At 42.1% G+C, this 12,388-nt stretch overlaps 2 protein-coding genes across 9 annotated transcripts in view; one reads left to right on the top strand and one right to left on the bottom strand.

The window, feature by feature from the left end:
* The window catches only part of ARG2 (arginase 2), a 33,135-nt gene extending 27,577 nt beyond the window's left edge, over positions 1-5,558 (top strand). For both annotated transcript variants that reach the window (XM_055289061.2, XM_055289062.2), the window contains exons 4-8: positions 37-196; positions 1,043-1,137; positions 1,320-1,424; positions 2,411-2,547; positions 5,088-5,558. In XM_055289061.2, coding sequence (XP_055145036.1) covers positions 37-196; positions 1,043-1,137; positions 1,320-1,424; positions 2,411-2,547; positions 5,088-5,293 — 703 coding nt within the window. In that variant the 3' untranslated portion in view covers positions 5,294-5,558. The remainder of the gene's footprint in view (positions 1-36; positions 197-1,042; positions 1,138-1,319; positions 1,425-2,410; positions 2,548-5,087) is intronic.
* VTI1B (vesicle transport through interaction with t-SNAREs 1B) overlaps positions 1,303-12,388 on the bottom strand; it is a 28,374-nt gene continuing 17,288 nt past the window's right edge. For 2 of the 7 annotated variants that reach the window (XR_010122092.1, XR_010122094.1), the window contains 4 exons: positions 10,758-10,931; positions 7,815-7,876; positions 4,998-5,851; positions 1,303-1,942 (listed from right to left, as the gene is read on the bottom strand). Coding sequence is in view for 4 of the 7 variants with exons in the window: in XM_055289063.2 (XP_055145038.1) it covers positions 5,755-5,851; positions 7,815-7,876; positions 10,758-10,931 (333 nt within the window). In the remaining 3 variants the exon portion in view is untranslated. Of the gene's footprint in view, positions 5,852-7,814; positions 7,877-10,757; positions 10,932-12,388 lie in introns of all 7 variants that reach the window. The other 5 variants (XM_055289063.2, XM_063644449.1, XM_055289065.2 and 2 more) reach the window with 3 other exon arrangements.

The raw sequence follows: 12,388 nt of genomic DNA, 5'->3' as shown, positions 1-12,388 counted from the left end.
ACAGAGGGCCTTCAAGATTGTATTTGTTCTTTGCAGCCTGGCAATCGGTACCATTAGTGGCCATGCCCGACATTGCCCAGACCTTTGCGTTGTCTGGGTTGATGCCCATGCTGACATCAACACACCCCTTACCACTTCATCAGGAAATCTCCATGGACAACCTGTTTCATTTCTCCTCAGAGAACTACAGGATAAGGTCAGTGGGCCGAAATGAAAAGAAAGGTGAATGGCTTGCAGGGTTTTGCTGGAGTTGGTCTAGTTCAGTAAGATTTTGGTGAAGGGTAGGTTGAGTGTGGATTACCACTCCTTCATTTGTTCATCACTATTATGGACCAGGCAGTCTGCCAGATGCTAGGGGTATAAAGACTAGGACATGGTCTCTGTTCTTTGTAAGAAAGCAAGGAGGGGGTAGTAACTATAGCAACTCATATGCCCACAGCCTGAGGACTTCTTGGTTAGAGGCGCCCAGGCCATACTCTCTGACACACTCACCTAGAAGACAAATAAAACCATGATGACCTCTGGGTAATATTTTCCTGAGCAGTTCAGAAGATATAGGAGTCCATGTTAGGCGCAGATTAGAATCTGTATATCCCTCCCCTCAGTGAGGGACCAAGTCAAACCAGGGCACTACAAAGATTATTCATTGGGAAGAAGTCTTGTGTCGGCTGTTGGCAACTTGAGATGGCAACCCAACCAGGTTATGCTTCAAGAACCAATCTGTAAACAAGTCAGTAATGTGCAATGGGATAGAAAAGGGCTAATCAGCAGTATTCGTGCTACTAGGTAAGTTAATGAGAAACCAAGACAACCTTAGAGATTTTATTTGTCTTGAGAAAGCAATACTGTGTTCCTCAGCTGCCCTTCTGAAACATTTCCACCTTGTATCACTTCTTCCCAGATCAAGTGTGTCCTGTGTTGCTCTAAACTTACCCTGTAGGTGGCAGAAGAAAGCAGATTGCATACCCAGGGAGGCACATGATAATGATCTTGGTGAGAACAAGAATTCTTGATTAATCCTGTCCATTTCTCCCTTTCATAGGTACCAGAACTCCCAGGATTTTCCTGGATCAAACCTTGTATCTCTTCTGCAAGTATTGTGTATATTGGTCTGAGAGACGTGGACCCTCCTGAACAGTAAGTTGATGCATTTGGCTGAAGTTTAGGGCCTGTCCTAGCCAATTATGTTCCATTTGAAAGGCTGATGCTTAACTTGGTCTATTGTAGGTCACTAAAACAAACCCACCCTGTCCCCCAAATACATATTTGTTAAAAATGCTCTTTAAACTAAGGACTCCTTCCTTTGTATCTCATCACAGTTTTATTTTAAAGAACTATGATATCCAGTATTTTTCCATGAGAGATATTGATCGACTTGGTATCCAGAAGGTCATGGAACGAACATTTGATCTGCTGATTGGCAAGTAAGTAACTATAACTGATGTCAGGGCAAACCCCCAATGGGCAACACACTTTTAGCCTGTTTCTTGAGGACAGCAGCTTTACTTTTAAAATACAAAGCAAAAACATACACATAATTTTAAATAGTTCAGAAAGGCAAAATATGAAACACAGGTCATATTCTTCCTCTGGGTTTTTGGGAGGAGGTTTCCTCTAAATCATTGCCTAGATCTTCTGTCTCATAAATTTTTCTTTATCTCCATCTTTAATGCTTATCTTCTGAGATGACAAGCATTTATTGTTTCAACTGTCCCATTCTTCCCAGCCTCACGATTGTTTCATCTGAGTTTTATGTTAAGCAAATCTTGGCAGTGTAGAAAGATGGCAGATGAATACTAATCAAATGGTAGTTTTAAGAGCATTTTCCCAATACCAAGTCTTTACTTCTGGGTGATTAATGTCAGAATTGTTATCTGGTAGTACGTCATTTCGTAAGCTGTTAAGAAACTTAGTTGTTAGCTTCAGCCTTTGGACACTGGGGCTATAATGAAATTAGAAATGGAAGATGTTAAAACTGCAGACCTAAAATTAGAGTTCACTTCAGCTGCTGTTATGTTCAGAGAATAACAGCAACCATAACTTACATCAAGCCAATTTAAATTAGACTATATCAGAGCCCAATCTCATCTAGAAGTGAAGAAATCCCTCTATTGACAGTTATTAGTATAAGAGGTTCTAATACCCAGTGTAAGGCAGAAATATACACTGGAGTTAGTCTGTCTGAGGCATGCAGAACAAATGGCAGTACCATGAAGTGGTATGTAGGAAGTTAATATTGCCAATCTCAGTAACTTCCAAGAATAGGAAGCCTGGAAATGTATTAACAGCTTTATTAACAAAGTACTAGGACTAACAGCAACAAAATCCAGGAGTTACAACCATAAGAAGGATGAGTGTCTAAGGACAACCAGTTAAGTATTAAGTATTATTTCATCTTCTTCCTTTCTAGGAGACAAAGACCAATCCATCTGAGTTTTGATATTGATGCATTTGACCCTACACTGGCTCCAGCCACAGGAAGTCCTGTTGTAGGGGGACTAACCTATCGAGAAGGCATGTATATTGCTGAGGAAATATACAATACAGGTATGTAGCAACCAGGTCTGCAGGCTGTTAACTACATAGGTAAATATGCTTGAGTCTCTTGCCTGCCTTTAAAGGATCTTTTCTGCTATTCCACATCATTGCAGAGTTTGTTTTTGCTTAAACTTTTGTAGCTAAAAATTATACGGCCATGCTATATAGTCCTTTATGCTATATAGAAAGGATATAGTCCTTTAGAGTCATGCTTGGACATGGCTCTTACCAAATTACACTAAGGTAATAATGAGTAAAAAATTGTATATTTAAACAATTAAATACAAGAATCAATTGTCAAACTGATGCAGTTCTTTGAGTTATCTAAAGGCAGATTAAGATAAGAAGGCAAGACCAAGGCTGTAATTTGCACTCTAAGAGATTGGTTCATTGGGAGTTGTGAATTTGGAGTTAAAGCTGATCTCTTGAAGAAATCTGCAAACTGGACAATATCTTGGGTCCTTTATGTAGGGTAGGTCTTGTACTAGAGCCTGATGGGATTTCTAATAAGGGGGATACAGTTAGATGAGAATGGCTGATGGAAAGAGTACTAAGATGAATTCTACGTTATCAAGACTGGCTACTTGTCCAAAACTCATACTTGTTTGCAAACAGTTGCCATTTCTGACAGAAAGCTTCTGATTTTAAAGCTACTTCAAATGACCTTTCATTCCAAAATTTAAAGAACTACCAAATCATACTGCTTCAGTAACCATCTGATGGAACTAGGGTATAGATAGAGACCCCAGATTGAAAGGTTCAGGGCTATAGAGAACCCTTGACTAGCTGAGATGGAAACTGAGATTGAGAAATGGTCTCCTTAGCGCCACAGCCTGCTAGAACCTTAGGCAGTACAGAAAGGCAGGCAGTACTGGTCTAATTCTCAGATCTGCAATCTTAGATGTTGCCAGTGGTCATTAGGTTATTGGCCAGAGAACCTGGGAGTTCAATTCTCTGCTTTGCTTCCTAAAAACACCACTTAGAGCAGGGGTTAATAACCTCTAGCACTTATATATGGCATGGCTTGTCTCTTTGCTCCCATGCTACAATATTTTATTCCAAAAAAACACTCATGGGGCTGGGCACAGTGGTTCATACCTATAATCCCAGTACTCTGGGAGGCCAAGGCAGGAGGATTACTTCGCCCCAGGGGTTTAAGACCACCGTGGGCAACATAGTGAGACCCTGTTTCTACAAAAAATAATTAGCCAGGTGTCCCAACTACTTGGGAGGTTGAGGCTGCAGTGAGCCATGATTGTGCCACTGCACTGTTATAATGCTGTCAACTAGATACATAAAGCAGTTTGCTTAATTTATAGGGTGGCAATAGTCTGGAAACATAAGTCATGTATATATTTCTAATAGTGCAAACCTTGATTACCACTTCTGGGATATGCTAAAGGTGCAGGTTTAGTCAGTGGAAATCAGAGACAAATCAGGAACACAGGTCCATGTGCAGGAAATGATGGAAATGCTACAGTAATACACCTGTTGGTTGCAGTTTAGCACCATACACTCAACTATGCATTGCTAATAAGGGAAGATGCTGAACGGACATGATGGCATTGAGCACATCATGTACTATAGTGTAATATCAATAAACCATTAGGTACATTTGCCTGTTGTTTCCAGATTTTATGGCCACCCTAAATATTCTTAGATACTTGTATTCCTGAATACTAGCTTGTTCAGGTCACCCTTCATCCAGAATAACCAACTAAAAAGTTAAATTCTACAGAGAAATGAGGCATTTAGAGGGGTGAGCATGGTAGCAGGTCTGGATAGGTTCTTCTGGTTTAAGCTTCCCTTCCACTTGCTCCAGGCCAAAGGAACACTACCGAGAACTTTGACATAAGTTCTCAAACCTTAACAGAAGGTAACTGAAGTCTAGATAAAATAATTAACATATGGCTGAATTTTCTCTTGATCAAGTACAAGATACTGGGACAGTCTGCTGGGAGACAAAAAGAAATGTTAGATGTGGAACCTGCCTCCAGAGCTCAGGCCTGCAGGGGTGAGAATGAAGTTTGCAGTAATAACTACAATTCAGGGCATATGGTGTGGTGCTCTAACAGATACAGATAACGCATTAGAATTCAAGTGGGAATGGAGTTTGGCTAGTGAAACTGGGAGATTTCCTCTGCCTTCATACTTGATTCATTTCCAGGCAGGCATCTGGAAGGTTCCTAGTCATACTGGAGATGGCATACATTTTGCCAACAAGTAGGATGAAAACCTCCCCCACCCAACACCAAGCCTTTTCCTTTTCCAGAACGCCTGACAATTATGCCTGTTATGTTAGTTGAACAGGGATGGTTTATTTCATTATCTTAAAAGGTTTCTTTTAATCTACTGTAGCATAGCAGTGTTTTAACTTAAATTCATGGCCAAGAGGATGAGGTGCAAGGGGCTTCCTAAAAATAGCTATTTTCTACTATAAAATGGACTCTTGTTTTTACCTTGGCTTGTTCTCCCTGTCCCAGTGGGATGACCCTCACTGAGAGGAGCAGCAAGGGAATCTGAGGTTTTGTCACACTTTGTTCTTCCAGGGTTGCTGTCGGCACTGGATCTTGTTGAAGTCAATCCTCAGTTGGCCACCTCAGAGGAAGAGGCGAAGACTACAGCTAACCTGGCAGTGGATGTAATTGCTTCAAGTTTTGGTCAGACAAGAGAAGGAGGGCATATTGTCTATGACCAGCTTCCTACTCCCAGTTCACCAGATGAATCAGGAAATCAAGCACATGTGAGAATTTAGGAGACACTGTGCACTGACATGTTTCACAATGGGCATTCCAGAATTATGAGGCATTGAGGGGATACATGGATACTAAATGGTTGTCTGGGTCAATACTGCCTTAATGAGAACATTTACACATTCTCACAATTGTAAAGTTTCCCCTCTATTTTGGTGACCAATACTACTGTAAATGTATTTGGTTTTTTGCAGTTCACAGGGTATTAATATGCTACAGTACTATGTAAATTTAAAGAAGTCATAAACAGCATTTATTACCTTGGTATATCATACTGGTCTTGTTGCTGTTCCTTCACATTTAAGTGGTTTTCCATCTTTCCTCCCTCCTCCCACAGTCTGGCTATACAGTGCATCCCTGAACTGTTAGCCCACAGCAGCAATAAGCTTATTCTATCCACATCCCTAACATCATGCATTCACAAGGTCAAAGTTCTGGTCCACAAACCCTTCCCCATAGAAGTTCAATGGCTGCGAAAGAATTTGTAGTAAACCAGGCCTCCCAGGATGGCGAGCTCCAGTAAGATGATAATGGAAAGCAGCAGCTTGTTGGTTGTCACTCTACAAAGAGAAGCAAAGTGGGGAGTAGTCAGAAGTTTGGATAACCTTCCTTCTAAACATTTTGGGGTTAGACCTGGGACCACGGCTGGATACTCTGAGGCTGTATGTTTGATCACACAGCCACTTAGCAGGAAGTACTCATAAGGTTCTTTAGCTGTCACTTAGGGATAACACTGTCTACCTCACATAAATGTTAAACTGAGACAATAAAAACCAAAGCATAAAAATGGATTCTGAAATGTGTTCAAATAGTAGTTACTTCCTTTAAAAATAGCTTTTTCTAGAAAGAAGGGTTAGCTGGAAAAAGTAATCAAATATATATCCAGCTCAGGATGGGTCCTGCCCTAGGATAAGTAACTAGAAGCCTGGGTAATACCTTTCAATCTCTTGTAAACTACTTCCCTCTGCCCTATTTTTCCCTTTGCTCTCCTATCAATCAACCCAAATGGATGTTATAAAGGTAGTAGAGGAGCTTAAAAATTTTACTATCTGTTGTTTACACAAAGAATCCAACCTCTGGTTCTCATGTTCACTCTAGGTTTCTCCCTATTCCACAAGGAATTTATCACTGTAGGAAAATCCCACCCCTCCTGCTAGTTCCATGAGTGGGTTGTAGTTTTGTTTCATGCTAGGCCACCTGTGCCCAAGGTCATGTACAATACCCTCTTACCCCCAACTTCAACCTCAGTGGCAGTATTTCTGCCCTGGATTTGTTGCTGTTAGCACTCAAGGATTTTGTTTTTTATTTTTGGTAAAGACTACTTTATTGGTGGCAGTTAGTACAATTCAAATATTGATCTTCAAAGAAGGACTTATTTATCAGGCTAGGAGTCCATACAGAGCTGAATGAAACTGAATCAAGTCATTGCTGTGACTGAAGTCAATCCTGTTTCTTGGGAAATGAAACCACAGCCAGCTGATGCATGGCATATGCTGTTTCACTAACTGAGAACCATGGTGGCTCTATACAGGAGGTCATCAGCTCTACCACCCTTTAGATGCACTGGAATTCCATTCTTCTCCTGAAACAGCTTGTGTTTTCTGGACCTTTATTTCAAATGCCTGCATGAAGCAATGCTCATGGTCCTCTGGGCAACCTGACAGTGCCAGCAGATTCTGCAGCATCTTGGCTCAGTTACTGCCCACGAACCCTGACAACTCCACAAGGGTTTTATTTTTAAAAGTCCACTTCTTCCCTACAAGATAGAACTTCCAGAAAAGGAGCTGACTCCCATGAAGGGCAAGCAGAGCCAAAAGCAAGTACTACGCAAGTGAAAACTGCTTTCTAATCAAGATTTTACAAATTTTCTTTTCTTTTTTTTTTTTTTTTTTTTTGAGACAGAGTCTCGCTTTGTCCCCCAGGCTAGAGTGCAGTGGTGCCATCGGCTCACTGCAACCTCCACCCCCCCAGGTTCAAGCAATTCTCTGTCTCAGCCACCTGAGTAGCTGGGCTTACAGGTGCCCGCCACTACGCCTGGCTAATTTTTTTTGTATTTTTAGTAGAGACGAGTTTCACCATTTTGGCCAGACTGGTCTTGAACTCCCGACCTTGTGATCTGCCCGCTTCAGCCTCCCAAGGTGCTGGGATTACAGGCATGAGCCACCGCACCCGGCTGAGATTATAGAACTATATTTCAAGGAATAGGAAGCTGTTATTCCCAAGTGTTGCCTTCTCTAAAGAACATCAGCTGTGATTAAATGTCCTTTCAGTGGAGAAATTTTTCACTGCTCCAAGTCAAAGCAGTATATACTTTCAACAAATGATTTTATCCTGAGTTATTTAATTATCCAAGACCATATTCCTTAGTGTATTTATTCTGGTCTGCTGGGTGGTCCTGAGTATACAGGGACTATGCGTCAACTGCTGAGGTGCTTTATTAGGACCTTTGTAAGTCACTATTTTAAGCTTTTTGGTTGAAAGCCATTGAGTTAAGAGAAATTTCATGACTTTAAAAAAACTTACTTTCTGGACATTGAACGGAGAATCTTTCGACTTTTGCTCAAGCTTTCACTTGTGTTTACCAGCTGAGAAGAGAAAATAGTGATTATTTCCCTCTTTAAAAAGTATACTCTGTACAATTGAATATCCCTAGATTAACAGTAGGCATTAAGGGATATATGTTGAAAAATTCCAAGAAATCAAGCCAATTTAAATGATGGCCTTTGAGTGTTAAGTAGAGAACCTGGAAAGGACAAGATATTTTAGTACTCATCAAGTAGGCTTAAGAATCATCTTCCTAGGTTGCTGCTGGGGATGGACTCCTGAGACTGAGCTAATCTTCTACCGTGGCTACTCCAAAAGGGAAGGCTTCAAGTGTAGCAAGCAGACCGGCCAGCCAGTGACTGTAGAGCAACTGAAGATTTGAATTTCATCAGCCAAATTCCAGGACAGCCTCTTGAGTTGGCATTTGTTTTTGTAGGCTGATCTGTGACTGCTTTTGGAATCTGGTTATCTTTTTTCTTTGCCCTCTTAAGAGACAGTTACGTTGAAATGTGAAAAGAATTAACCTCCATGGAACTTTCAACTGCTTGCTACTAATCTGGACAGCTGGAGGATATTTCACCTCCAGCAGATGGCTACTTGCCATCTGTTCCCATTCCCCAGTGGCCTTGGTAAGCTGACCTCTCAGCTCATTCCTTGGCTTTTATTTATTTGAAACAGGGTCTCACTCCGTCACTCAGGCTGGAGTGCAGTGCTGCAGTCGCAGCTCACTGCAGCCTCGACCTCCCAGGCTCAAGCAATACCCCCACCTGTCCCCAAGTAGCTGGGATCACAGGTGCACGCCACCACACCCTGCTCCTTTTTTTTGATTTTTAGTAGAGATGAGGTCTCGCTATGTTGCCCGTGCTGGTTTCAAACTCCTAGGCTCAAGCCATCCTCCCACCTCAGCCTCCCAGAGTGCTAAAATTACAGGTGTAAGCCCAGCCTCCTTGGCTTTTAAATTCAACCAATCTACCTGTTATGTTCAAAAACCAAAACCCACACAATCTGTAAGCAAGTTACATTCTCCATAGCTTGCCTTGAATGTAGTACTTTATTATGAATTTTCACTGAAGAGGGCAGGGCATTACTCTGACTTAATGGAGAATTATAGCTATTAAGAAAATCTACTCAAATCTTCACACTGAGCTAGTATTTTCCTGTCCAAATCTTGGCCACAGTATGTTTTTCAAATTGATTTGCCTTCTGCTATTAAGAATACAGCATTCCATTGGTAAATTGTACTAATTACAAAATTCCGACCAGGCGCAGTGGCTCACACCTGTAATTCCAGCACTTTAGGAGGCTGAGGCAGGTAGATTATGAGGTTAGGAGATCGAGACCATCCTTGCTAACATGGTGAAACCCCGTCTGTACTAAAAATGCCAAAAATTAGCCAGGCGTGGTGGCGGACGCCTGTAGTCCCAGCTACTCGGGAGGCTGAGGCAGGAGAATGGCGTGAACCTGGGAGGCGGAGCTTGCAGTGAGCTGAGATTGCACCACTGCACTCCAGCCTGGGCAACAGAGCAAGACTCCATCTCAAAAAAAAAAAAAAAAAAAAAAAAATTCCAGCTGGGCACAGTGGCTCATGCCTGTAATCCTAGTGCTTTGGGAGGCCAAGGTGGAATGATTGCTTGAGCCCAGGAGTTCAAGAGCAACTTTGGCAACATAGTGAGACCCCGTTTTAACAAAAAATTAAAACAATTAGCCAGGCACAGTAGCACATGCCTGTATCCCAGCTACACATGAGGATCACTTGGGCCCAGGAGTCTGAAGCTACAGTAAGTTATAATTGCACTGCTGCACTCCAACCTGGGTGACAGAGCAAGACTCTGTCTCTAAAAAACTAAAAAATTCCTATGTAGGTTTACTCATTTATGGAAAGGAAAAAATAAATGAGTTATTTTTCTGAGGCTCTCAGAGTGACAGTAGACTAGAGATCCCTGATATAGTCATCATTTGGTTTAAATATTTGTTTTCTTTCCACAATGATCCAGCTTACCTTACTGGATAATCCTTAGAGATTTTTTCCCTATTACTTTTTTTTTTTTTTTTACTTTTACTTACATAATCGTAAGGGGTTATAGTCCAGCACTGAAGCATAATTTATAAATCTATAAACTGTGGTACTATTCTTTGAAATCTGGAAAATAGCCTTGGCTCTAAATAACAGGGTATAAGCAGATGATGTTTTCTTAAGAATAGCAGAATACCCTATTAGATGTGTGAGAAATTAAAATCTCAGATTGGAAGCTTTGAATCCTTAAGTGCGTTTTGACATATTATTTCTCTTGCCAAAGAGAGAATGCAGCCACTTTATCCTTATTAATTCCTGTAATCTTATAAGCATAGAAATCAGGTTCCTTCCATCTTTTTTTCCCTTCACTGAAGCAAAAATTTCCAATGATATCTAAATCTTAGGGGTAAAATTGCTTCTAAGAGAGATCTCTCAGCCAAGCAAACTAAAAATTGAGCAAAGCAGCCGGACACAGTGGCTCACGCCTATAATCCTAGCACTTTGGGAGGCCGGAGTGGGTGGATCACCTGAGGTTAGGAGTTCGAGACCAGCCTGGCCAACATGGCGAAACCCCGTCTCTACTAAAAATACAAACATTAGCTAGGCATGGTGGCGCATGCCTGTAATCCCAGCTACTCAGGAGGCTGAGGCAACAGAATCGCTTGAACCCAGGATGCGGAGGTTGCAGTGAGTGGAGATCACGCCAATGCACTCTAGCCTGGGTGACACAGTGAGACTCTATCTCAAAAAAAAAAATAATAATAAAAACTGAGAAAAGCATAAGAACTTAAAAAAGACTATTCCCTGAATACAGAACTGCTGTAGCTTTTGGCCTTAGTACAGTTTCCAGGTGCAGTGGCCCCCTAATTGCCCCATACTTGCCCCTTTCCCTGTCTGCCCAGACTTACTCTACTCTTGGTACGTTCTAACTGGTCTCGTTGTTCCCCCAGCTCTTCTATGATTTCTGAGCCAATCTGGTCAGTCTCTGTGGCAATCCGATGAGAACGTTCAATACTTTGGGTGGCCCGGTTCAGGCTTTCAGTGCCTTGCAGAAGCATTGCCCTTTGAGACTGTAGCCGATTCTGAAAGGAGTATGGAGAGAAATGTTAGACTTTTTCCATTATAAATTCATTGCCAGCATATTCCTCATGACCTTCTCCATGTTAGAAGGGATATAGTGAGCAATAATTTTCATTCCTTTTAAGACAGAACCAAAGAAGCTAATGATTCTTTTCAAGGTCACAGACTAAAGCAGAACCTGAAATCCAATCAATAGGATCACAATACCCCCAACTCCACTGCCTTTTACAGTTATGTGAGGCAAGGAAAGATGGATTAAAAATACCAGAGCACTTTCCTTGTGTTTGTGATGAATCTGAACTGGTCCATGTGCCTGCTGGACTATCAACTTCTGAAAGGTGGCAGCCCAGATGTGGGAGCTACCTGATAATACATATAGCCTGTGACTTCAATAGTGCTATGAGCAAACCAACTAAACTCTGCAGCCCTAGAAAAAGGTTAATTCACTGAAGATTCCCACTCGACTTGTATGAGGATTGACGGACCATGAATAAGCTATTCTGTTCTTCGTTTTAAGCCTCCAGCACCTGGTATTTCCAGGGGGCCTCTCATCCAAGTACTAACCTGGCCTGACTCACTTAGCTTTGAGATCAGGCAGGTTCAGGGTGGTACTGCCTAGATGACTACATTCTTCTTTTTCAGCATCTAAAGAAATCATGTAGAATTCTGAGACACTACCACATTCTGGAAAAAACATATGTGGTTACCCTCTTGGTGAGCCCCAAAAAGAACTTCACCTAAGGTCAAACAAAAAACCTTGAGGCTGCCACACTGGGGGTGATTTGGTCTCAGGGAAGTTAGTATCTGGGGCTTGAGCAAGCTTCCCCACCTGCCCTAATTTCTCAACTGCCCTAATTTTCTAAATCCCCACCGAAGTTTTACTCCACCTGTAATCCTAAATACAGACAGCAGGAAGACAAAAGTAGCCTTGTCAGGCCAGAATTAACAACCACTGACAGAAATGGAGCAGCTCCAAGTTCTTAGCTGTTCAAAGTGTGTGTGTGTGCGCGCACACACACACACACACACACACACACACACAAACACACACACACACAATCAAAAGGGACCCAGCTCACAGAGGCCTATTACAGAGCAGGTGACCACTGGTGGTATGACCATCAAGGAGCCAAAAGATTGGCTCCCACAGCAGAAGCAGCAAGATGCATTTTCTTTCTTTCTTTCTTTATTTTTTTTGAGACGGAGTCTCACTCTGTCGCCCGGACTGGAGTGCAGTGGCAAGATCTCAGCTCACTGCAGCCTCTGCCTCCTGGGCACAAGCAATTCTGCTGCCTCAGCCTCCCGAGTAACTGGGATTACAGGCACCCGCCACCACGCCCAGCTAATTTTTGTATTTTTAGTAGAGACAGGGTTTCACCATGTTGGCCAGGCTGCTCTCGAACTCCTGACCTCAGGTGATCCACCAGCCTCAGCCTCCCAAAGTGCTGGGATTACAGGT

This window comes from Symphalangus syndactylus, chromosome 8 (genome assembly GCF_028878055.3).
Source record: "Symphalangus syndactylus isolate Jambi chromosome 8, NHGRI_mSymSyn1-v2.1_pri, whole genome shotgun sequence".
In the NCBI taxonomy this organism is placed as follows: Eukaryota; Metazoa; Chordata; class Mammalia; order Primates; family Hylobatidae; genus Symphalangus; species Symphalangus syndactylus.
The sequence above is the reverse complement of the archived record's forward strand: the minus strand, read 5'-3'. Positions and strand labels throughout refer to the sequence as shown.